This window comes from Toxotes jaculatrix, chromosome 2, assembly GCF_017976425.1.
Source record: "Toxotes jaculatrix isolate fToxJac2 chromosome 2, fToxJac2.pri, whole genome shotgun sequence".
NCBI lineage: Eukaryota > Metazoa > Chordata > Actinopteri > Toxotidae > Toxotes > Toxotes jaculatrix.
The window spans coordinates 12,992,678-13,019,330 of NC_054395.1; the positions used below are offsets into that span (position 1 = coordinate 12,992,678).

General features: G+C 40.9%; 1 protein-coding gene across 1 annotated transcript; it reads left to right on the top strand.

Moving 5' to 3' along the window:
• Window positions 1–576: 576 nt before the first annotated feature.
• On the top strand, window positions 577–25,722 carry LOC121191194. The gene is made up of 25 exons (XM_041052322.1): window positions 577–639; window positions 9,303–9,500; window positions 9,620–11,921; window positions 12,075–12,278; window positions 12,673–12,793; window positions 12,959–13,052; window positions 13,389–13,475; window positions 13,738–13,854; window positions 13,978–14,076; window positions 14,197–14,348; window positions 15,163–15,301; window positions 15,875–15,997; window positions 16,085–16,282; window positions 17,038–17,711; window positions 17,825–18,271; window positions 19,349–19,598; window positions 19,992–20,081; window positions 20,590–20,916; window positions 21,013–21,183; window positions 21,406–21,583; window positions 21,698–21,814; window positions 22,468–22,752; window positions 23,032–23,267; window positions 23,901–23,959; window positions 24,069–25,722. Exons 1-24 carry the CDS (start codon window positions 637–639, stop codon window positions 23,937–23,939), a joined length of 6,651 nt encoding a protein of 2,216 aa, XP_040908256.1. The 5' UTR covers window positions 577–636; the 3' UTR covers window positions 23,940–23,959; window positions 24,069–25,722.
• Window positions 25,723–26,653: the final 931 nt, after the last annotated feature.

Sequence of the window (26,653 nt, forward strand, 5' to 3'; positions counted from 1 at the left end):
GTGACAGTAAAGGTTAGGGTGAGGGGTTAAGGAATGCATTATCATTGAGTGTCCTCACAAAGATAGAAGTACAGTGTGTGTGTGTGTGTGTGTGTATTTGTGTGCAAGATACACAGAGAAAAACCTAAGAATTTGTACTTGCATGTACTTGGATTTACTTTGAGGCTTGTTTCTCTCTGTCTTTCTCTCTCTCTCTCTCTCCCTCCTTCCCTCCCTCTCTCTCCTCTCCTCATGTTTGGCCACACTGCCCCTCTCAGACAAACATAGCACCCGGCACTCGAGGTGCTGTGAGAGGGAGAGAGCAAACACAGAGAGACAGAGAAGCAGAGACAGAAAGCAGAGAGAGCACAGTAAATCTGAGACAGAGGGAGAGAGAGTGAAGGAGGAAAGAAGACAAATCACAGACTAAGTGCAGTGCAGCTGAGGACTTGACGAATGCTCATCCAGCTGGCTTAAGGTTGTCCACACTCACTCAGCTGTGAACGAGCGTCTGGGCAGAATGGATTTCATTTTGGTCCAGCAGCCACCGAGCAGGAGCTACAGCTCTGTAGATGAATATCTCTCCTTTTGGATTATTTCAGATGCCACTGCTGTTGCTGTTGTGATGAATGGGAATGACAGCACGCAGAAAGGAAGATGGTAATGTGACAACCTGCTCTGTTCACTGTGAGATGCTTTTACTTCCACCCAGTGCTTTGTTCAGAGTGAACACAGAATTTTGTCTGTTTTCTTTCGGTGGTTATAAACAATATTTGTCATTCTTGAATCTTATTTCATCTTTAAACCTTGTTTAATTGAATCTTAGATCACATCTTAGCTCCAGCTGTTTTGCAGTAGCTGGTACTAACAGGGTGAGACCTTTTACACACTAAGTGTTCATTTCATTTGCTAATATATAGTTTTGGCATACTTCTGTCAAATCCTGAGCTTGCATTTATATGAAGCAGACCAGAGTCAAAGGGTGTTTGATGTCCTATGGGGTTTCTGTTTCGTGGCATTCAGCTCATAATATATCATTTTCCTGTCATAAGCCTCTTTGCGAGATGACAGAGGAGGGATGAATGCTTTATGCTACTACTTTAGAAGTTAACATGAAAGTGTTGACAGTATCTTTGAGTTGATGAAGATCAGTCAATTCATTTTGATAGCTGATTTTTTTTTTTGTCAGTTATCAAGTAAAAATTCAGATTCAATTTGTCAGAATTTTCTGCTCTTCTCTGAGTTATGAACTATTGGTTGGACAAAATTAATGCAAAGATGCCACAGTTCACCTCTAGAACATGTAATAGGCATTATGTCACAGATTTTTATGAAATAAATGAATTGGGAAAAAAGATCATGACTAGCAGAGCTAAACGTCTTAAAATACTGGACTTTTTTAACACATCTGAAAAGATTCATACATGCTCATTTTCCTTGTAAAATGTAGAAGACATGACAGTTACAGCACTGTCTCCTTTTTTAAATAGTCCCTCAGAGTCATTTATTTATTATGTCCTGACAAGTATCCCTTTTATGTTGAAACATACATGTACTCTGACGGTGTACAACATACAGCATAGCTCCCATAGCTTACTCTGGCTCACTCTGCCTGAGTGTTTTGACTCAAGGTGAAGGTCTCAGGTTACCGAGCATTTAGGCAAATTTCACAAACCAGCCACTGTATCTGCCTCCTTCCTGGATCCCCACTTACTGGCATGTGAGTTATTCAAGAGCTAGAACGGATCTGGAATGAAGAAACCATCCAACAGCGTCAGGGAGGTGATGTTGGAAATCAGTGCTGTCGGGTGCACAGATTCAGATTTGATTTGAGAAGGCTGACGTTTCCTTTTATTTTGGCCTGTTGAGAATCTCAGCCTGCGTATCCTGATGAGGAAATTCCTGAATGAATGTGTTTTCTATGTGTTGTCACACCTACCTCAGCTGCAGAGAGGGTGTGCCACGCTTGGACATAAAGTTGATTTTGTTTGGCACTCACTGCCTGGGAGGATGTTATGTAGGGAGCTGAATTTTAAAATGCCCGCCCAGCTCTCCTGTAGGTTTGATTTGGCTGGACGCTGTGTGTGTGTTTTTCCCACCCTGTTTCCTGCAATTTCGAGATGTCGTTGAAACCAGAGTCCATTAACCCGACTATTCCTGCTTTGAGAGTGACCTCAATGTTTGGGTATTTGTTCCTGTGTTGACCAGGTAACACAGAGCATCTTTTTTTCTCTCAGAAAGACGTCTTGTACCCTCTTGGTGATTCAATGGAAAATACACGAGTCAGCTCAACAGTTCAGTTTGCTGAAACTACAAATCATCACCTCGTCCTTACCTGGAGCCCACTGGTTCACATTGCTTTGGCTAGGGACAAGGCGGTATCTGCATTTAGAGCACACAGCACCATTTCTGATGATACTCAAAGATTTTTTCAGTTGCAGTTTGAACTTTGAGTTCAAACTGCAACTGAATGAGCTCTGAGGCAACTTTTCAGTGTGTTTAACTCTCTTGGGTGCGAACAGCTCCAAAGTGTTCATTTTTACTCAATGCAGATCATTAAAGGTTTTCTAATAGTCTTTTTCAGCGAATATGTTTGCAGGGCGTCACATCGTGTGACTATACTCAAACATCCCATAATAAATTACTTTTATCTGACTCCCAATTAATGTGATAATTATTTGATCTGTACGTGCCTGCATGATTTTAGAATTCAGTGTGATAGATTTAAAAGATTTGACGTCATGTACGCCAGCGTTAGGTCTGATTAGCATGACTGAGTGGAGTTCGCCTGTGTTTTCACCTGTTTTCCTGTATCTAAGTGATCGTTTCTGGTTGTTTGTTATGAAATCTGCTGGTGTGAGTTACGTTGAGCAGCTGTGGGCTAATTACAGATGAGATGTGTGTGTCAGTGAAAGCTAAGCCACACTTTGATATAATAACACGCCTCACACACACAGCGCAGATACGTCAACTCACTCATGATGAGTTTAAAGACGTGCTTAAAGTCTCAGCTCATTCATAATTCCCTGACGTGATTTTTAATGTCTTAAACACAGGCCTTGCTGCCGCCTGACTGCTACTTTATGGCCACCTTCAAACCATCCTGATGATCAAGGCCGTCATGATTAGTGTTTGCCTTCCGCAAGCTCCAATTTGCTTATCCCTGTGAAGCTACTAAATATACCGTCTGGCCTTCTCGGTGCCTCAGTGGTCATGTACAGTAGCTCTGCTCAGCCCGTGTTTATGTCCAACCCCAGTGTAATCTGGCTTGCGCCTGTGCTCAGGTGTCACCGGGTGTGTTGGGGTAGAGAGCTGCAAGATGTTTCACTCAGAAAAGAAACAGATAAAACAAAAAAAACCTTTTGTGACTTTCTTTGTACCTTTTAGTATAAAGGTACAGCTTTTACGTTAAAAGGTACAAGGCTCCCTCTATTAGGTACATCCATTTACTCCAAAAAAGTAAAGCCCCCTCTGACAAAAGATGCAATTTGGTATCTCTTTTTCTGGCCTTTTTTCATGCTGCAGATTTCCAAGTTTTAAATAGAATAGAACAGTAAATAATTTACACAAAAAAGTTCAAAAGAGAAAAGATCTGATACAATGTGTGTTTTCATCTCACATCTCTTTTTCTACTGCAACAGTGAAGGAAAAAGATGCAATAAAGGTAATTTTAGGCTGCTAAAATGAAACCGTAAAGATAGTGCCTCAGGGATGCTAATTAGCCATTTAAGTACATTTGTAGCTAAAAATAAAACTAAAAATAATTCTGGAGTGTTGAGTATTAAACAGATATAGCTCACAGCTGAAGGAAATTATTTTTTAAAATGTGGATGAGCAGTTTTGGTATGTTTTCTTCACCATGAAAGAATCTCAAATTTTACAGGCATCTGTTTTAACAAGAAGACTCTTTATCACTTCTGGTATTCTGTAATGCTCCTGGTGTGAGGCTCTGCTGTGCCTTATTGATTGTTCTGTGGTTTGTCACTTGCATATCTTCTGCGTCAGAGCTAATCTATTTACTGCACAATTGAATTTGTTCCATTTTCCATCCACAATTAAAATTTTTTTTCTTTTTTAACAAAATAGCTAAGATTGTCTGTCACTATGGGTATTTCTTGGTCAAGTCACGTGTTGGGAGAGCTGTTGTCATTTTGTCATTCAGAAAGTTGTCATTTTCAGTTCGAGTGCTGTGACGCAGATGTTGGTGAGGGAGTCCTTTCCACTAAGAGGAACAGAGCAGATGCAAGAAAAACGTTTTAGTTTGGTTTTTATGTTTCATGCGTGTGTGTGTGTGTGTGTACAATACAGAATGTCATGCAGATACAGAAAGTCATAAGTTTCACTTAACATTCACACCAAACATCAGAAAAAAATGTGATCTCAGTAACTGTGGTATGATTGTTGGTGCCCGACAGGCTGGTTTGAGTGTTTCTGAAACTACTGATCTCCTGGGATTTTCAAGCATGAGAGTCTCTAGAGTTTACTGAGAATGGTGCGTAAAACAAACAAAAAAAAAAAAAACATCCAGTGAGCAGAGGCTCCACAGATTGAAGGTCAGACTGGTCTGAGCGGACAGAAAGACTACAATAACTCAGGTAACCGCTCTTTGCAGCTGTGGTGAATAAAAGGCTTCTACATGAGAATGGTACAGGCCTGAAAGCTTGACCCCTACATTGAGGGGATCTGGTGACTATGTTGTGCTGTGGGGGTGTTTTGCTGTCATGGCGTGGGTCCACTTGTCCATGTGTCACCTGTCTGTATATAAACACACATGTATGTTGACTAGGGATGCACCGAATATTCGGCCACCGAAAATTTTCGGCCGAAAATGGCCCAAAAGTGTATTTTCGGTTTTCGGCCGAAAGACTTTTATCACCGAAACAACATGGCCGAAACCGGATGTTGTGATGACGCAAGCGAAAACAGCCGCCAGTACGAGCGTGTCTGGAAAGGCCAACATATCCGCGGTGTGGACGTATTTCAGTAAATCCGAGAAAGACACACGGATAGCGATTTGCAAAACATGTATTGTCGAAATTTCAGGAGGCGGGTGCATCTGCTAAGAATTCCTCCACGTCGGGTTTAATTTATCACCTGAAATCCAAACATCTCGATCGCCATGCGGAATATGAGAGGAATGCAGCGCGGAAAAGGAAAATCCCTCCGAGCACGCCCACTCCGTCTGTGGCGGACGTTTTCGAAAAGGCAAGGAAGTTTAAAACTTAAAGCGCTGCAACTCTTGGTGCATTTGTTGTTGTTAAAGGCCTACGGTTAACATATGGGCTATGGCAGTCTATTTTTTGATACACTATTATGTTGTAGTCATACAGCGAAAATTTTAAAATGCACTTGACTTATATGCACTTTGTGTTTTTATGAGAGAACATATTTAATTTTTCAATCGTTTAAATTGATTTATTCTTTGAAACATATTAATTTATGTAATCGCAATGCCTTGCAATTTTAAAGAGGTTAGTAAATGCAATGGTACTAATAATTGGCAAAATGATTTCTTTCGGTGTTTCGGGTTTCGGTTTTCGGCCTTGGCTTCCCCATTTTCGGTTTTCGGTTTCGGCCAAGAATTTTCATTTCGGTGCATCCCTAATGTTGACATTTCAAGCTAAAAACAGGAATGTTGCTCAAAGTTCCTGAAAAGCCAAGACTGATGGATGCATAATTCTATAACACTTTCAGAAGTGTTACTAATGAATTGGAATGAACAATCTCCTTCCTTCATTTCTGTCCTTCAGCTTTTCTTAGTATGGGCAGCAGCAAAACCATTTTAAATAGTATGTGTAATCCTGTAGGGAATCTGTGCATATCAGCTCAGATGAAAAACCACAGACGTAAACACAGGAAATTGATTCTTTTCATGCTTATTTAGGAGCTGTATCAGTGTCTGTAGAGGCTTTGAAGTTTGGCCAAATCACATCGTTTGTGTTTATTGTGCTTCACATATTTCTCAAGCATTTTGTTTGGGTAATATTACACAAACTGAATATTTGTGGGGATACTTCATTGGACTCAGAAACTGAGGGGATGTACAGTAGTTAAATAAATAAAAAGTAAAAAAATAAATTTGCTATTAAAGTTAGTGTACTGTAGCTGTCAGTCATTTTTAAACTAAATACTTTCAGTAACTTTCTATTTCTGTCCCTCCTAAACTCTCTCACCTAACTTTCTGTCTTGTAACCCAAGTAATTGCAGATGTTTTAATTCTTTTCAAGATGTACATTGTCCTCAACTGTTAAGAGGATTGAAATTAACAAATGATTTTGGAAATTTATATATAGGGTAATATAATATAATGGCACAATTGGGGTCATCCTGGTGGCCTGGTTTAGGGGGTGGGTACCATGTAATCACAACATCCTCGTTTCAAATCAGGCCGGGGACTTTTACTGCATGTAATCCCCTCTCCCCAAATTGCCTGTCATTCTCTACCAGATACAATCAAATGAAAAAGGCAAAACGCCCAAAAAAACATACAAAAAAATCAATGTCACAGTTCAAGACATACTGTACAAGGGGGACATGGGATGTCCCATGGGAATATACTAAATCGCCATGAATGCTTTTTTCATTGTTAAATATTTTGTTCTTGTCCGGGCAGGAAGGTGCTTGACATCAGGAATGTGCAAAGACTATTTTTGTTTCATAATGATACTGGACAGAGGTATTCAAACTGTCTTCGGCTCCCGCACTGGGACATCTTATCCATAGTAATGTGAGCATCGTCATTTATTTCAGTGGCTGAGTGAGAGAGATCTGGGTGTTTATATAGAGCCGTGTGAATCTGCAGCAATAGCATGCTGGCCCGGGCAGAGGGACAGGTCCATACAGTCCACTTGTATGTCACATGCACAGTTGCAATAAAGTCCCAAATAGAGTCCCAAATAAACATGTTAATAACCAAAAAAAAAAAGCACTCAACAAAGCATTCATGGTTTTACAGCATTACATGTTCAGGTCAGTATTTTTATGTATCTCTGTAAGCGTCATAGAGTTGCTTCTCTCAGCTGACTCATATCACCAGCAGTGTTAATTAAATTTAAATTTCACTCTCATTTGTAAGCTCTACAAGGGCTTTTTAGCCTTTGCGTGTTTCTTCATTTAGCATGTATCACCACTGCCTGCAGACCCAACCCAGCATCACTGTTTGGTGTCCTTCTTAAGATTACATTAATTTAAATTTCTCCTATTTTCAAGCCACCCTTTGCCAAAAATCATCAGTCCAAGTCCCTTAGAGTTCATGAAGCAGGTGCATTGTCTTCAATATGGGAAAAAACATTTAATTTAAAATTTATAAGCTGTGAACTAAAATCGCTCACCAGCCTCCTCAGCAACCACCCTCATCCACCTCTTATTTGACTACCGCCACCATTGCTTCCATTACTATCGTCCTCCTCCTCCTTTCTCCTTCATGTTATCATGATGACCATCACTGTGTTTTTGTCTCAGCAGGGTGTGGCAAGACTAACCAGAAATCTCTGAGTCACAGTGTTGTTTCTGGAGCTGTGGGGGCTGCTGACTGGCTCAGAGTCCAGCCTCAATGTAACAGGATAAGACAGAGGGGGTGGTGATGAGCATTGTTGCCTGAGAGAGTGGGAAACAATAAGCATACAGGGACATAATTCACAGAAGAGGAAAAAGAACTCACTAAGAAAATCCACTTGCAGACCTTGCATTTCTTTAGGCCTTTCGAAGACCAAGAGTGCCACCTTTTTTTTTTCCTTCTTTCAAAGGTGCAGAGAAGAAGATGCGCTCCAGATAACAGGGCTGGAGGGGCAGTGAGTCAGTGCTGGTCTGAGGGGACATAATTCATCAAGCCCTGACACACCCCTCTCTGTTTCCATCTCCCGTGTCCATGTTTGTCTTTCTTCATCATTACAGCTGGGAACCTTTGTGGAACAATTTATCCAAACAAAATCTCCAGGAGAAGATAAAAACGTGTCTTGAACAGCATAATGTGAACTGAGCTCACTTGCTTTCTGACTGAGAATTAGAGGAGAAGAGCGATGCCCCTGTCATATCTGCCTGAAAGCGAATGAGCGTAAATGTTGAAACCACAAAGCTTTTCCACGTAGCTTCACTGCTTCTTTCCCCTACACTGACATTGGTGTAATCTCATACAGGAAAGAAAAAAAAAACGCTGAACACATACCTGAGAAAAAGGGCACCAATATTCACGCTATGCGTTGACATTCACACATCAGCCTTCCTGCTACCATATATCTCCCTGCAGAGACTCCATGCATGTATATACATTAACCCCTGAGGTCTGTGGCCTTTGCCGGGCTAAATAAAGCAGGGCCTAAAAGTGGGTAGCGGGCCATGAGTTCAGGTCAAAGGGAATGTGAAACCATAAACCAGGAGACTAGCTAGCCTTGAGACCAGCCATCACACACTGTGTTTACTTGGATGTTTGCTGTCAGGCAGGCTGACTATATGTTTAATGATGAGCACCGAGTGTTTGTGTTTGTGTAGCTATTCTCTCGGCAGGTCACGAGGTTGAGGACGAGGCCTCTGTAATTTAGTGTAAGACGACAGTCAGAGGAAAGTGACTGACTCCAGGTTTGCTGTCGTGTGACATTGCTGTATATTAATGGAGATTTAAGTAAATAAGTTTTGTTGACATAAATGATAAAATCACAATTTCAGAAGAGGAGGATACACAATAAATTGAGTCAGTGGCCAGAATTTTATTTATTGTCATTTATCATGCAGAACATTCCGAACATTTGTTGGGTCTGTGTTCTCAGATTTTAGGACTTGCTGCTTTTCTCTCGTTTATATAGTTATAAATTAAATATCTAAAATATTCTGGACTGCTGGTCAGAAAAAGGAATCTGAAGACATCTTCTTTGGCTCCTGGAAACTGTTATGAACAGCTGATTTTCAGACATTTTATAGACTAATAAATTTATCAAAAATAATTGTTAATAAATGACAACAAACATACTCATTAGTTGCAGCCCTACCAGAGATTCAGCTTTTCAATATTTCATTCTAAATGTATTTTAGAAATACTTCTTCTTCATCAGTTGTTTTCTTAATTGAAATGTTGTATGTTAGCAGCATGAATATATGAATGAATATGTGGGTTGTATGTGAAAGTCACATACCACAGCAAAGTATTCCTGAACTCCCTGGTGTGAGGTTTAAATTTGAGAAGTATGTGATTTTTCTATTTGGACTAAGTTGTTGTCCAAGTAGTGCACATCCATATACACTGTGCCACCCACAGAGAAGGGTTTGTCCACCTTGAAACTGATGGACAATGATTTTCTTAAGCCTCTGATTTCTCTCTTTTGTGTTTTCAGAACCTTGATTCTCTGGAGGGCTCGATCCAGAACCTGCTGTCGGTGCTGTACCCGCCCTTTGAGGCCACCGCCCCCACTCTTCTCAGCCAGCTCTTCCAAATCATTGATAGTCGTTATCAGGGAGATGCCCTCCGGTGCCTGCTGGACTTTCTGGTCCCAGCCAAGCACATCTTAGACACTGTGCAGCAGGCTGCATGTGTAAGTCACTGTCTTGTAAAGAGACATACATACACTACAAAGATAAGATCTTCTTGCTGCACTTAATAATGGACATGATTTCTTAAATCATTCTGTCATCGTCCTTGTCCCCCTTTTAGGCTCAGTACTCTGATGTACTCTTCCTGTGTGAGGGTTGGCCTCTGTGTTTGCGTGACCAAATTGTCGTCCACCTTGCTCCGATCAACCCCCTGCTGCTTCAGCCTGGTGACTTTTACCTCCAGGTGACACCATTTTGTGACCAGTCCGCTCGCATTGTGGTCTGCAGCCTCCTGGAAGAGGAGGGGCTTGGAGTGGAAGTAGTCGAGGAGACCCCAGTCCCTGAAACTTCCTATCCTTGCATATTCAGCTGTGAGTGGTTAAAGGAGATCAACCAGGATCGCCATGGAACGCCTCTCAGCCAGTGCCTGCTTACCACCGAGCAGGGTGTGGTGAGGTTACCATGGGAACGGGTGGCTGTGCCTGACTTTGTGGACGTGCCACAGTCCTCTGGGAGTAGTATGGCCTCTGTTCCTTCTTCATATCCTCCTTTATCACCTCCGCTTCCTCTTCCTCCACCTCTTACTCATTTCTCTGAGAATTCCTCATCAAATCGTTCATTTCCTCTGTCTCCTGCAAAGGAATCCGCACCAAAACACTGTAATGTAACCATTCAGAATTCAATTTTAGCATCTTCTTCACATCCCTCTGCCTTCTCTGTGGAGACCAGAATATGTCCAGCGAAGCACGGCATCGCTGTGTCACTCTGCCTGGTGGATACTAGTGCTGCTTCTTCATCTAGGCTGGTCAAAGTGAAAGAAACTGAAACAGAACCTAAGCCTATTGGCTGGGTGTCCCCAAATACATGGGACAGCCGCTTTACTGTGACAGATTCAGACACAGCTGCAAAAACAAGTACAAATTCGTGTAAAGGTGCAGACAAGATTCTGATTGTTTCTGAAAACACAGGCCAAGATAAAAATAAAGTCACAAACCCACAAGATTCAAGCAGAGGCGGGCCAACAGACCAGGTGGCTGCAGAAGGGGAATATATTGATATTTTACAGGCAACAATGCTTTTTGCTAAAGCTCAGTCAGTAAGGGAAGAACAACAGAAATCAGAAATGCAAATGCAACTGCACACACAAATGGAAGCACAAATGCAAAGATATCCACCGAGACCAGCACAAATGCAACCACATGCACAAACAGAGTCATACAGGCAAACGCAAAGACAGCCAAACACACAAATATCACCTCAAGCACAATCACAAGCACATGTGCAGTTAACTACAAAACCACAAACACATAGTCATTCTAGATCAGAGGCTCCTGTATCATTAAGGCCCAATGTGTCTGCAGAAACAGGTCCTCCATCTGCTCTCCACCATTCCCAGTCACACCACACTCACCCTGACTCCCTGGAACCCTCTCAGTGTGTCCGCACTGTCCGGTTCTCAGAGAAACCGTGTACCCCGTGCATGAGAAGGAGACAAGGTGGAAAGGTTTCCAGAGCTCAGGAGCTGAGGTGTCGATACAGGGACTCCTACCAGGCTGCTTTACAAAACCCTGTCACCTTGGGACAGGAGAAGGAGAGGGGGAATATGTTAGCTGTGGTGGAGGAGGATGGTGATTTCTCACAGTGTGATGACAGACAGAGGCCACCAGGGACTGAAACAGGGGACCCATGGTGTAATGTCCAAGGAATGTGGTGTGATCCTAGGATCCAAAACCAGTCTCCTTTCTCTGTCAGTGGAGCAACCTGTAAGGAGTCAGGGGAAAAAAACACTGTTCCATATTGGAAACCAGGAGATTCAAACACTGCCCCCTGTATGGAGTACAGGGGTACGAATCCTTTAGAATATGCTGAACTACCAAAACAGGCAACTGAAAACACCACTGTGCCGTTCGGGGAAACAGGGGGTGCACTCTCTTCCAGACCTTATGGAAATTTACACAATGTGAGTGAGAAAAATTCAGCAGCAGAAACGAGGATAGACACTCATAGAGATTTGTCAAACTCAAATGATCCTAAACTGTCAGATGTGATCTCTGCCAAACGCCATGGATTGCCATTTAGTTCTAGTGAAATTTCAGGGATGAGCATGACCCTCAAGCGTTGTGAAAGATTACCAAACAGAACCGGTTCCACAGAGATGAGTCCAAACTTTTCTAAGTCTCCTACAGGACCACAAAAGAGACGAGAGCCCATGTCAGATGGAAGGTGTTCGTCCCTCTCCACAACGGTGGTGGACACCTCAGAGAAGTGTGAACTGGTCATTGTTGAGGGTCAAAATGTCAGGAGAAGAGAAAATACTGAGTCCTGTGCAGAGATTCCCCAGCTACATGTGGTCAAATGTAAAAACAGCACGGCCTTTGGACTGGTTTCACCCAAGATCAACAGGAGGAAGATGGTTATTCCAGGTACGGAGTTATGTTGCTCTGGTTACATGTTCTACTTTTATTCTAATTTAATCTTTAGCTGTAGAGAATTTGTCAATTTCATTCAGGTTTAGTTACAGATCAAAAACATTTGTCTTCAGCATCTTCTCCAACAAAACTATCCACTTTCTTCAGGTGGTGCTCAGCCTACTAGTACGTCCACAACCAGTAGAAATTGTCATCAGATGGAAAACCTGTCGCAGACAGATCCACCTTCATCAGCAGAGCCACGGAAGATCCCCCAGCCTGCCTCTGCTCGTCCCAGACCAGACCATCTCCCCTTGGGATCCCCAGACCCCAGAGCCCACCCCCTCTATCTGGGAGTAGCATCTCTCACCGGTAAGTTAGTTTGAGATGCAACAAATTACTTCAACAACCACAATATTCATTGGGCAGCTTTTCACAAGCTACATATTTCTTCACAGTGTTTAAAATGACAACATAGAAAAATAAGATATGCATATGCATAAAAAAGTCAGTGTCTGTGGATGTCTGTTGGGAGGGAGAAGTGGGGATAGAGGGTGAAAGAAACCCAAAGAAAAGTGAAAGTGCTTCCAGAGCGAGACATGGAATAGTTGCAAAACAGACAATTTGGCATTGGGTGCCACAATAAACTAAATCTTCTCTCTCCTTGGCTCATTAAGAGACAGGTCAGGTGGTTAGAGAAAATCCTCACAAAAAGAGAACAGCGTTTTAGATCTTCCCCGGTCCCTTCTCTCTCCAACCCCTCCAGGTGGCAGAGACAGGACAGGCAGGGCAATAGTTGAGCTCTATGGAGATCACCAAGCATGGAAATCAGCTGTAACAAGCCAGGAGCTCTTCCAGATGCTGCTCTACTTCCACTCCATCACCAGGTAAAGTGTAACATCCATATCCCAGGAAATCAATGAATGAATCAAAAAATAAATCAATCAACCAACTGATTCAACAAAAGTTGCATGTTGGATGTTGGAAGTCAGTTTTGGCATCTCTGTGGTCTTTTCTGTTTTATTGGGTTCACGGTTTTGCACTGTATGTAGGAGAGAAATCAGAGAGGCTGGGATGACTCTCATTTTTGATGCAAGGAAGACAAATCCTCAGCCGCAGCTTTATAAGGCCTTGATGACTCTTCAGGTAAGAAGCACACAGTCATCACAGCAGATCGCTCCAGTTTCTGAAATAGTTATGTGTAATCTTTTTCCTTCACTTATTTGTAATTAAAAATACAATATATTGTGTAATAATCTACAAGTTGGTATTTAATTGAATGACTGCATAATATTTCAAAATTTGAAACAGTCCTCTAGCTTTAATATCAGTTCCATTTATAAAATTGGAAAATGCATTAATGCCTGCATGATTTTGACTTTATTTTCTCTGATTTGTCCTGATAAATAAAGATGTGTAACTCAAAATTTAATATGCATGAATGTAGCTAAGTTGGATTTATTGAGTGTTAAAATGTTACAGGAGCAGAGTCCTCAGCACGTAAACATTCTGGTGCTGCTGGTGGACAAGGACAGCAGCCACCGGCCAGAGAGATGTCCCGGGATCCAGGTCAGCTTTTCCCCCTTATATATGACAGTGCATATGACATAAGACTTCTGTTTGGTTTTGTACAAAGTATAATCAGTCTGAATGAGCTTCATCAACCCCTTTAATCAAATTTTGCCACAAAACCTTAACCTAGCAAAATAATAATTTAGACATTGGTATTGGTGAGCAACCCAGTCCAGTATAAGAGTCCTCATTTTGTTCATTTAGCAGTGTAGCTGTGAAAACATGTTGGTGTTACTGTGACATTTGTTCCCTTGAGCAGACTGACATAGTGACATCGATGAAAGCCTTTCTGAAGTTGGTGGAGGTGAGTCAGCTGAGCTCCCGCCTGGATGGCACACTGTCTCACAGCCACTGTGATTGGATGGAGCTGCACCAGGTGAGACAGTCACCTCAGTACATCCCCCGTTTCTCTTTTTCTCCAATCAGGTTGTCCTTATTTTTTATTTTTTTTATCACTTTCCTCCAATGTATTCTTTAATCCACATCTTTCATCCCCTAGAAACTCTTTCCATTTGTATCTGATCTTCATGAGGCGTCCAGCCTGCTGCTGAGAGCTATCAGCAAGTTAGAGGATCCCCATAGGACGGACACTGTACAGGTACCTTAACATTGTTTGTTGACTGCTATCTTATGAAGTTATTTCAGCTTTGCAAGCAGTTTTGTTATCTCTGAGTCACTTTACAATTTTGTGATGTTAAAATGTCTTTCTGTTCACCAGACTGTGCAGCAATGCATGATGGACCAGAGGACTCTGATGAGGGATGTATTAGAGGACAGCAGACTGGTCAGCCTGCAGAGGGAGGGTGGGGCCATCCTGGCAAGGCTGAGGAAGGAGAGCGACCTCAAATACCCCCACTGCGAGACCCTCAGGTGAACACTGAGGAAATACTCTTGCTCTCACCTGCTGTATTTACATGTACAGAAAAACCCGGGCGTTGCTGCAGATTTATTGGGGTTTAGCCGTTGACATGGCCTCTTATACCTTATGATTCAGTATTCTCTTTGATGTGAAATAAACCACTAAGCAAATTATTAGCGCCAATTCAAGACACAGCAAAACAAAAAAATAAAGCTACTAGAAAAAAGTCAACTGTCTATCTGACACGTTCCTCATTATTTGATTTAGCAATAGCAGGAGCAGAAACTTAGATTCATTAGATGAAGATGATAATCATTATTGTAAAGGTTAAGAGAGCATATTGCTATGTTTTCTTTTTTTTTCATCAAATGCAGGCACAATATCACATCTGACTTTGTATAGAAGTCAAAACCAAGAGTAAAAACAAGGAATTAGATGTTTTAGTGGCACAGTAAATGTTTTTATATGTGAGTAAGCCAAGGATTTTTCTCTAGTTGGAATAAGTATTGGCATAACTGGGTTATTTTTCCACGAAGGTATTATTTTGTCAGGTGAGTCACCCTGAGACTGAGATCTCATTTTCAAGGGAGATCTTAGTACACAGAAATATTTATAGTTACATAATTCAAAGACAACATATGAAAAAATAAATAACAATAATTTAATGTCACACAGTAGGAAGCAGCAACTATATAAAAAGGAAAATACAATTAATAAATAATAGGACATGAAAGCCTCTATTCTTCCATTAAAATATTCTGTTTGAACATCAGTTTTTTGTTTTACATTATAAAAGATTTGGATTTGCCTTTTTCCTACATGCAGTGATGCAGTGGACTCAGTGACCAGCCTGTACAACCACATGGAGGAGCAGGCTCACATCCTCGTGCAGAGGTCCAACATCTCACTGGAACACCTGGAGTACCTGCTGCAAGTCAGAGAGATGGAGGGACACTTCACCCAGGTACTGCACATCATACTAACTGACCATCAAATGTGCCTGTTTATCTTTAGATGAGCACAGTTTATTTTAACATTTTTCAACATTGCAGTTATGGACCAAGAAATCAAAAAGTGACACAGTTCAGTGATGTGAACAAATAGTTACAGGATGTTTCTTTTGCTCATCTGTATTTTATGCCATTGCATGTTTCATTACATTTTTCTTCTGAGAGTTATGATCAGTTAGATTTTGGTAGGCCTTTTGTTCTTGTATTATCACTTGCTTGTGAGAAAGGACTTTAGTAACTACACTTTTATCGAGGGAATAAAGCTAATTTTAGGTAAGCTAATAAGCTAATAGGTACATCCACACATGTACATGTGCATTTGTACATACACTTCATAGATTATAGATTATATAATCTATAGACTATAGATTATAGCATAGTAGTGATTTTATAAAAAAGTAGAAGATTGTATACAGAATAATAATTTGTATACAAAAAGAAATTAGTCTGAGCACAGATAGCATATACTTGAGGATGTACATGTTTAGTTACCAAACACAGTTGTTTTGCATCTTTCATCCCTGCAGATGCAGCAGTGGTTAAATGTAGAAGGAGAGCGCCACCTGCTGGAAGCTGAATCAGTCGAGGACTCTGGAGACAGAATGGAGCAGATTCTCAACAGCTTCACTGGTTTCCTTATTGAAGCTAATGTGAGTTTGCTTGTGTCTGTATTTCTGTCTGTATCTGTGCAATTGGTGTTTCTCTGTCTGAATCTCCCTCCTCTCCCTCCCCCCCAGGACCGAAGGCACCATGCCATGTCGTTAGTGTTAGAGGCAGAGCGGCTGCAGCGGAACGGGCTCTCTTACCCGGAGACAGAGACATTCAGGACTCTTGTCTGCACCTTCAAGTCAGGCCTGGAGGACTTCCTGTGCAGGGCAGAGGCCTGTGGCAGAGAGCTGCAGATCATGGTCAACGTGTGTGACTTTTGTGAGCAGGTTTGTGTGAGATCAGTATTCAAAAGTCAAGTTCACAGGATCAGCTCTTACCCTGTAGAAACCGACATCTGGCCCCGTTTGGGACAGAAGCCCACAAAGACACGGGTTTACTGAATTGGTTCACTCAGTTTTAATGTATGTGTTTTTTTGAAAGTATCCTTTTTGTAAGGAATGCTCTTATATAGCTATAAAATAGGGGTATATATATTGAGCTATACATTTAAATATATTTTAATTGTAATTATAGAAGGTCAAATTAACCAGTCACAAACTAATATAATTAAGCAGATTTTTTTACATCCTTGCTCTTTATATTTCTAATATGCTTGAGTACATTCTAAATTCAGTAATTCTGCTTTAAATTAAGTTGGTTATTGAAGTATTGTAATAGCACTTATACTGAAACCAGATACCATATTTAGATAATTGTATATCATGTTCATAAGAGCTACTGTTGTATGTGTTTTTGTTAATTGTTAATAATGTTTCTAGTGCACAGCTAAAGAGCTGAGAGATGTTCTGAGACTTGTCTGTGTGATCTCTTCATCAGAGCTTACATTTGTTGTTTTAAACACAACATCATGCAAACAACAATCAACAGGAAATCAGTTACACCTGTGTAATGCCTAACTTTTGAGTTTACAGTGTCTGAGTGCAGTAGCATTATATAAACTCTAAAAATAAAAACATGTAGTTTGTTTATTTGTTTGTTTGTTTGTATAGTAAATGTAAAAGAAATTTTGTTTTACAAACAGGCTGTGGCTCTGGCCAGTGAATGCACTGATTACCTGGACCAGAGTAAAACAAGTACTCAGCCCATACAGCACCAAAACCAAGACCCTGGACCGAGCACCACCTCACTTTGCCAGTCTGAATTCACTGCAGCACATGGCTCTGGCTCAACCAGTACCAGTGCTTCACTGTCAGGCAATGACATCTCCATCCTTCAGACGTTCCAAGACAGGTTCCTCCAGTTCAGCCCAGAGAGATTTCAGGAGGTGAAGACCCAGGCCAGCACCCTGCGGGGCTCCAGGGGGATGCGGGTGTGGAATGCAGCCTGGCTGAGATGTCAGGAGGCTCGGCAGCAGCTTCAGGAGAGGATCCAGGATGTGGATGAAGTTTACCATCAAAAACCAGATTCCGGTAGCTGGTGTGAATGTCATTACGTTGACGTGGTGAGCACCAATATTCAGACAGCGTCGCCCGGTGGCCAGAGTCTGGTGGTGCAATCGACCCCTGGGCCTCGGCACCCGCAGTGGGAGGGCATCATGTCAGGAGAGGTGGATTTAGGGAAGAGGAAACCGATTCTGGGCAGCAACAGCGCTAATTCAACAAATGTAGCCTGCTGTAACATCATCATCAAACCTGAGGATCACAGTGATGCTGGAAGCAGCCAGGGGTCAAAGGTCACTCCACAGTCACCGCACAGGTAATGCAACACTGCTGTTTGAAAGTAGCACTTGTAGCAGTATAGAAACTCGCTCTTAAAGAGCCCTGCTGCAGCACTTGTTTCCTTACCTATTGTGTATCATTTTCAAACAGATCAGCAAGGAGGACAGAAAAAGAGACGAGGAGGAGGCAGGCGAGCAGAGCGAGGAGTGAGCGAGATGCCGCTGCTCTGTCTCAGTCCCACACCGTCGGCTGCCAGTGGTTTCCATGGGGACGAGGTCTCAGAGCGAGGTCGGTGAGTCAAGACTCGTGCACCGCAGGAGCAGCGACAGCAGGTTCATCCACTCCTCCAGAGCAGCGGGTTCGACCCCCGTCATCCTGCTCCCATCATGGTCAGCCATCTTGCCGGATTCTCAAGGAGGCTCAAAAGTTCCAGATATCCCGCCACGGGAGCTTCTGCTCAGAGGACTCCTGTTTGAGCGAGCGGGGCGCTGCAGGGGGTAATGGGGCTTTATGCTGCAAACACTCCAGCCTGCCCGTTGGGAGATACGAGGGGACGTTTTGTTTGGCAAATCCACAGGAAAGTGCCAGCAATGCCCTGTAAGTTTATGATCTGAATTTCTCAGACATTTGCTTTGCAAGATAATTTTTTGTGAGTTAACTGAGAAAATTCATTAAAGTGCCTTAAATTGTGCTAATCTTGCAAGTCTTGTGAATCTTAATGAAATTTCATGCACTCTTTTCTGCCTCTAAGCTGACAATGAAGTGCTACAGGTATTGTTTCTTCAGACTTTCTGTACTTCTCTTTTTTTTAAATTGGACAACATGGATGGATTACTGAACAGGCCCACCGGGCACAGACCCCTATCTTGAAGTGATTACTAACAGTGAGAGCTTGTTGGAAGTGCAGCGGGCTCAGGCAAAAGTGTGGATATTCAAATTGCATTTTTGTCCTCTTGTCCTTTAATGCAGCTACCAAGCTAATTTAGGCTTCACTAAAATGAATAGGGGCATTTTATTTTTGTGGACTGGGACCTGTTGTCTGATCATCCATGCTTGCCATGTTTCTTTTCTATCAGAGTGCATGGAGAGAGTAAAATGGCAGCATGTGACTGTGTCATCAGATGAAATGTAAAAGGAAAATGTTGATAATGATGCATAGTTTAAGATAATTAAATGTCATCATGGCCAAATTTGTAGCCTGTGTATGAACACAATATGTACCGTATGTTTTCCTGTTGCTCAGTTAGGGAACAGATGGCCGGAGAACACAGAGAAAGCAAGAGTATTTTAAGAAGTCGTCCTAAATTAATTTCAGTATCCTTTCATTACAAGCATGTTTCAAACAACAAAGAGCTTATGCAGATTTAACCAATCAATGACCAGTTACTGTATGTAGAATATAATGTGTCATTACATCATTAAAACAAAACATAGAGTGTTAGAGAGAGAGATAGTATAAATCAAAAAGCCTTTGTAACCAGCCTTAGTTTACCCTGCACTCCCAACCTTTAAACTTTAAAACACCCCAAAACATATTCCTAGTTTTATCTGGATTGAATTATGAGGTATTACAAAAGATGAAGAGATGAAATTAGTTAGTTGTAGTTAGTTAGTTTTACTAGGTCACAGTCTGTGTTTAACCTTAATAGGTATTTGTTGTCTTTGTTTCATCAGGAGGCTGCAGCGAGTCCTGGAGGAGCTGGTGTTCACAGAGAGGGAGTATGTCCGCTCTCTGGGCTACATCCTGACCCATTACCTCCCCCTGCTGGACAGACCAGACATCCCCCAGGACCTCAGGGGCAAGCGAGGCGTCATCTTCGGCAACCTGGAGAAGCTTTATGACTTCCACAGCCACTACTTCCTGCCAGAGCTGGAGGCCTGCCAGAGGGAGCCAGCTATGGTGGCCCGTTGCTTCCTCAGACATGTGAGTAGTAACTGTGTAACTGTAATGAATCCAACTGTGTATATAGTACATCTGTTTTGTATATATTTTAAATTCTCATTTTATTATTTATTAAACAAAAAAAATTATTGTTTTAGATTCATTCGTATTATTTATTAATATTTTATATTATTTTTAATAACCAGTGGATAATTTAAATAATTTAAAAGAAATCATTTAATAAACTAATGTCAAAATATCTATAGATCTTGATATGTGATGATACCAGAAGTAAACATGTGCAGTAATAAGATTATACTCATAATAATTAAAGGTGGATCATATTAATCAGATAAGCAAGTGGCTAGTAAGAGTTAAAACTATCATTTATAAAATACATTTTCTAACATCGCTTTACCTGTGTTACCTCAACAGAGTGAGAGTTTTGGCCTGTACTCTCTGTACAGTAAGAACAAACCTCAGTCAGACGCCCTCATCCTGCACCGTCGCCATGACATCTTCAAGGTCAGGTTATATGTCTTGTCGTTCTATTAAATGAAGAATTCATGACTCATACGACACAAGAAAAACAACCATCTGATCTATTCAGTCACCACTGGAGGATCATCTCATATTTTATACTAATGAATTTTAGTCTTGATCTATTATTCACTGCCTGATCATTTGAACCCTAATATGCCCATGTCTCTCTTAATTTTTAATTTCAGTAGATTTAAAGTAACATGTATTATCTTGTTTAGAATTGGTAAAGAAGCTCTTTAGATAGTTTTACACAGGAGTTTGTATTGATGTGCACACCAAAGGGTTCTGGGGGTTCAAGATGTTTTAGCAGCTCCCTACATCTCATCATGCTCCCTTTCAGTCTGCAATTAGTCTGTTTGGTGGACACATGTTTTGTTGGATACATTTTCAGCTGTGATGGCTGGAGTAGTCATAAGACCCCTTACCGTGGGAGTATTAGTGCCATGTTTTACCTTTTGAGCTTCACAGTCCACTTTGTTTCCCCTCACAGAGGAAGCAGCAGGAGCTGGGGGACATGATGGACCTTTCATCCTACCTGTTAAGGCCCATCCAGAGGATCAGCAAGTACAGCCTCCTCTTGCAGGACATGTTGGCTCTGGCGGGCTCATACAGGCCAAAGGACATGATCCAGGATACAGCGCTCACATCTGATGTGTGCACACAAAGCGTGTGTGGCCCCGGTGTGTATGTGCCTGATCTGACGAGCAGTGAGAGGGAGCGGGAGAGGGCTGAGATCCAGGCTGCTGCAGACCTGATTCGATTTCAGATGCGTCATGGCAACGATTTGCTCACCATGGATGCCATCCAGGACTGTGATGTAAGACATTAACATGGTAGATGTGACATACTTGAAACACAGCAGTTAACTGATCTTCTACTTTCTGTCCTGCTGGACATTGCTTTGTTTTATCAGGTGAACTTAAAAGAGCAGGGCCAGCTGATTCGCCAGGATGAGTTTACAGTTTTCTTTAGAAAGAAGAAGTGTGTCCGCCGCATCTTTCTCTTTGAAGATCTTATCCTCTTCAGCAAGACCAAGAGGACAGATGTTGGCAATGATGTTTATGTCTACAAGCAGTCATTTAAGGTGAGCATACAAGACTGTTGGAGCCTCAATACTCAACCTTATTTTTAACTGTCATGATGTAAAGTATATTCTGCTTCTACTGGCATTTTTCCAGTTATAGTTTTGAGTTACACTTCACTACTTTTTAGAGCCTCCAGCATTCAAAGCTATCTAGTGAAGCCAAAACACCCAGCTGTATATATGTGATATTTCTGTGTCCTGTTTTGTGTGTTTCCCTCCCAGACGAGCGACATTGGGATGACCCATAACTCTGGTGTGAGCGGCCTGTGTTTTGAGATCTGGTTCCGCAGGAGGAAGAGCGAGGACACCTACACCCTGAAGGCCTCCAGCATGGAGGTGAAGAAAGCCTGGACCACCGACCTGGAGAGGATCCTGTGGGATCAGGCCGCTCACAGCAGAGGTTGTAGCAATTATAACATACCTTTTTTTTTCAATCTATCACTCAACTAGAGTACAGATTACAAAGTGCTTAACAGGTCTGGAAAACATACTGTGAATATACTTTATGCTGCAGAGTTACGTATGCAGGAGAGGGTCTTCATGGGAATGGGCCGCAAGCCTTTCATGGATATTCAACCCAGTGATGCTGCAATTTGTGACCGAGCCGTCAGCTGTGTCCTGCCTGGGAGAAGTAAGGAGATGCACACAGAACATTTTACATTTCAAATCAAGTTGAAACTGAAATAACCATAATAATAATAACAACCAATAACCCATCCTGTCAGGATGAACTGTAGCAGCTTTGGTGTTAATTTTACTTTTTCTCTTGTACCATTATCAGGTCAAAATTTGACTCTTTCCAAAACTTCAGTTTATCACAAAATGTAGCCTCAACTGTCCTTTGTGTCTAGTAAAATTTAGAAAATGTTTGCATGCTAATAAGCTAAACTACAGTTCTGAATATGATCAGCATTACACCTCGAAAATATCAGCATGTTGACACTGTCACTAAGAGCCTGCCAGCTTGCTGACATTAGCATATAGCATCACAGAGCCACTAGTGAGGCTGTAGACTCTGTTTTTTAATTCTAATGGCATTTTTACATTGTTTTAAATTTAAAAAGTGAAAACTAAGTTAAAGCTTTTAAACATTTTAAAATTTGTACATCATTCCGCATTTTGTTATTGGTTTTACCTAAACAAAACTAATTAACAAAGTAACAATATTTAACAGAACTAAATGTATTTATGAAATAACTGCAACGGTCATGCTTGTGTCCTCATTGCTCTCTGACCCAGCTCATCATTTTCTCATTGATGACATCTATCTATGTGTGTCGTCAGTCCCTGTGGCGTGTTGTTCACACAGGGGCTTAGACTACCCACGACCACACTCTATTGGCTCTGGCAGCACTGCATCCACCACCCTCAGCCAGTCATCTTCCTCCTCTGGCCGGGGCTCGCTGCCTCCTGCTGGTTATCCTGGGAACCAGTCACAGGCAGTGGAAACCAGTCCCACCGTCTGCTCCTCCCCTGAGGCTGTGACTGACAATGAATTCAACAATCATCATCTTCATCAGCATCATCTTCATCGTAACTGTGAACAGTGGAAAACTCATTATCCTCTGAGTGAGTTTGTTCTTTATCAGATTAAATTAATAATTGATTATTAAAGTAAAGTAGAATGAAATTAGAATGTGAGAAAGTATTTTTAAAGCTATTGTAGATTTGAAAGAGATTTGGCACCATCTGGTGGTAGCATCAAAACAGTTTTTTCCTCAAGGATCTACACATTTCTTGGACGTCATTGTTGAGTTTGAACTCATATCAATTTTGTCTGTGTGTGAAGTAATGCACAAACCTCAGCTTTCACTGCCTCTCAAAGTGTTTGATGTGTCTCTGCTTTAGCGGACAGCACCGAATCATCTGGGGAATGCATTAACGTCTTCAGCAGCTCAGACCACAGCTGCCTGTCTGCCATTGGTGGAGAGGTAGTGGACAACTCCTCTTCATTTGTATCTGACAGCTCAAAGGCACGGTCACCACCCTGTCGGATCCCCAGCCTGAGGAGAAACAGCTCACCGATGATTGTCAGAAAGAAGCCAGGTATCGCCCCCAGACCTCCACATCTGGCTAATGCTCAGGTACAGATGAAGATATAATAAAGTAATCCGGTGAATTACTGTACGTACAAACTAAAGGCCGTGGTGTCAGGCATATGTTGGTGTGTAAGTGGTAAAGGTTTGAAAAAAGTTTAAAGGTGTGTTAGTGAGTAAATTACAGGACCAGTGTGTAGGATTTAGTGGCATGTAGAGATGAGGTTGCAGATTGCAACCAACTGAATAACCATCCCCCCGCCCCTCCCTTTCCAAGCATGTAGGAGAACCTATGGTGGCCTTCAGGTAATGTAAAACCACGTAAGACCATCATCAGTGATTGGTTTTTACGTTTGACCAGCTCCTTATGTAAATATGAAAAGGGCTCATTCTAAGCCAATGAAATCACACACTAATGAATTATGAATATTATTATATTATTATATTCCATTTCCAATCCAGTTCATTCCAATAGATCCTCCTAAATTCTACACACTGGTCCTTTAAGTAAGCCTAATTTCTGAATTCTGCTCATGAAAACAAATTTTCTAGCAGCACACTGAAGACATCCCATTTTCCAATGGGATGAATAACTGTCATTAACAATCAAGAACATATGTTATGGGGCTATTTATAGCCATTTTATTGAAGTATAATATTATTTGGTATTTTGCATTTCAGAGCGATGAAATTTTAATCCCAAAATCAACAGAAGTATAACTCTGGATTCCCAGCAGAAAGTAAGCATGAAATCTTCTTCTTCTTCTTCTTCTTCTTCTTCTTCTTCTTATTATTATTATTATTATTATTATTATCTGTGAATAATTTATGTTTTAAATATTGTTGTAGATTATCAGTCAGCTGAAGCTGTTCAGCCACTGCTGAAGATCTTCTGGTCGCCCTGCAGGCAGACGGTTCATCTGAGTGAAAAAAAAAAATGTATGGCAACAAAGTCATGTGGCACTCAGCTTTGTCTGGTCACAAGGCCTGGTTTGCATGTCATTGCAACACAACACAGAATATGTGTCTTTGTCCGCAATGCCCCAGCAGAATCATCTTCATCCACAACCATGTTTTTATTTTTATATAGAACCAATATTACAATGCATTAAGCATGTCATGAAGAACATAGATTGGGAATTGGGATTCATTTATCTCCCACAAGCAATTTCAGGAAAAACAATTCACCTTCATGAAAAGATGAAGAAGAACCAGTTTTTCTTTCCCAGACTGTGTTCAGTGAACTAATCGTGTGTTTTTATATGGTTAACTTTCTCTCCTGTCACATTTGCCCACATTACAAGTCACATGGTGACTGACTATATGACTGAAACATGCTCTTTGCATATGCATTTAGTAATGAGTCTCACTTGTACAATTATTGATATGCAGGGTTCAAAGAAGAGATGGTTGTATTTATTATTGTTGTGGAAATCAGTAACTTGTGTGGAACAGACACAGAGGACCAGCATCTGTATTTGAGAGCAAACCACACATGTGGGAGACCACCTGAGTCCTCAGACAAATACAAAGCCTCTCTTTGTGTTACATGCTCCTTTTTCATTTGTTAGCTGGCAGCTGCTAGCTGCTTAAGAAGCAGTTGTATCAGTATTCTCTTGACAGCTGAACTACACTGTTTTGGTTACAAGATTACAAGGGAAACCTAATGGTGTCCAAGATGCAGTTCATGGCCAGAGCTATCCACTGGCCATGAGCCCAGGACTAGCTGCAGACCCAGACTTAAAGTTGATGACTATAAATGGTGAAACATGTGGATACGTGTACAGATATGGAAAGGTAAAAACTATTTGATGGTGTAGTGATTAATATATGGTTGCCAGTTGATATATAAATATATGTCTAATTTTGGGCCATTTTTACACCGATGCTGTCTTTCCAAACATTTGGTCTTATCTGTCTCACTCTGAGATTCTTGCAGTAGTTCTATATTTAATCATTTACCAGGAGGGACAGACCACTCGCTAATACGTTTTCATATCTGGATTTCAGGTACTCTGTAACTGCTTCATTTAATGCAGAGAAAAGATTTTCAGTGACTGATTTATAATCTAGATCAAATAAGCAACACAATCACTGCATGCTAACAGACAAAATATGACTATATGCTTTAAGACAAAAACCACTTATTGTTATTTAGGGTCCACTAATGGTTCCAGACTCATCAGTGTTCCAGCTTCACCCACATGAAAATGACCATTGCAAAAAAAAAGTGTTTTTTCCTGATTATTTAAATGCTTTTTAATGTATATTTATGTTTTCTTATGAAGTTTTTGATGAAAAGTGTCATTATTGTTATTGTCCATGCAAAATGTACAGTATCCAAATGGTGACAGGAGGCCATCATGTCAACTTCTATTTATTGTCTTTAAAACCACTGACTTTTTATGACATGTCAGATACATGTTTTTTCCCGTTTTCCATAACTTTCTTTATTACTTTCTTTATTATTTAGCATTTTCTTTAATGAATGTGTAATTTATTTTGTTATTCAAATGCACAGTTAGTGCAGTTATGTTTCTTTTTTTCTTATTTGTATTCAGTTTTTTTTTCTTTTTTGTCTTTTTTGTGGTTTTTTTTTTAATTGAAACTTAGAGAATATTTAATTTTCTCTGTTTTCTTCTCTTCCTCTGAACTCTGTGCTACCTTGCAACGAGACAAACTGCAGTAACATGAGGATGTGGCACCACTAGAATGATGTTTCACTTCCTTTTTACACAGAGTAATTCCTCAGCAGGACAGCTGCAGACGCTTATTTCAAAACTCTTGATTGCCACTGAGTTCTTTATTTTACATTTTCAGGGGTGTCGCCCTGGCAAGGATTTTTACTGAATGCATTTTGTGGTCAACTTTTATGAAATGTTGAATTTCAGAGTCCCTTCTGTTCAGTCTTTACTAAACTGTTTTGCTCTTTTGATCTGCAAATCAAATGATAGAGAAGTGCAGCACCAGGTTGCAACATCCTCCAGAAACTTAAAAAAGTGTAAAACCATTTTGCTGCCTTGAGAAAAAAAAATGTGTGAAGTAGTTTTCTGCCTTGCAAAAGACAAACACAGCTGCATAAAAACTTTAAATGTTAGATGTGTTTCTCTTTTGCATTATAAAATGTAATTTGTCAGTTTTTGATTCATTTTGAATAATAACATTTTGTCTATGTTGAATCATACAGTAATATATGGCATAAATAATTTATGAAAAAAACTTTTTTTTGTTGGTGGTTTCATTTTTATATTTACAGAAAAAGTTACTGCGAAGCATCTGGTGCATTGGCTGTTGTGTTGTTTTATATTTTTATATTATTTGACAGAAAACAAATTCAACAGAGACACCACAGTTGATTTCATGAGTTGCTATTTGAGTTGAGAGTTTTCAGCAGAAATCATTCACAATAGCCATAAGACCACAGCCAAACTGAA

Bases quoted from the DNA above. Each gene is read 5' to 3' on its own strand.
- LOC121191194 (XM_041052322.1), top strand. The intron at 12,279-12,672 runs GTAAGTTAGTTT...CAACCCCTCCAG, and splicing joins GGGAGTAGCATCTCTCACCG to GTGGCAGAGACAGGACAGGC. The intron at 12,794-12,958 runs GTAAAGTGTAAC...CACTGTATGTAG, and splicing joins TACTTCCACTCCATCACCAG to GAGAGAAATCAGAGAGGCTG.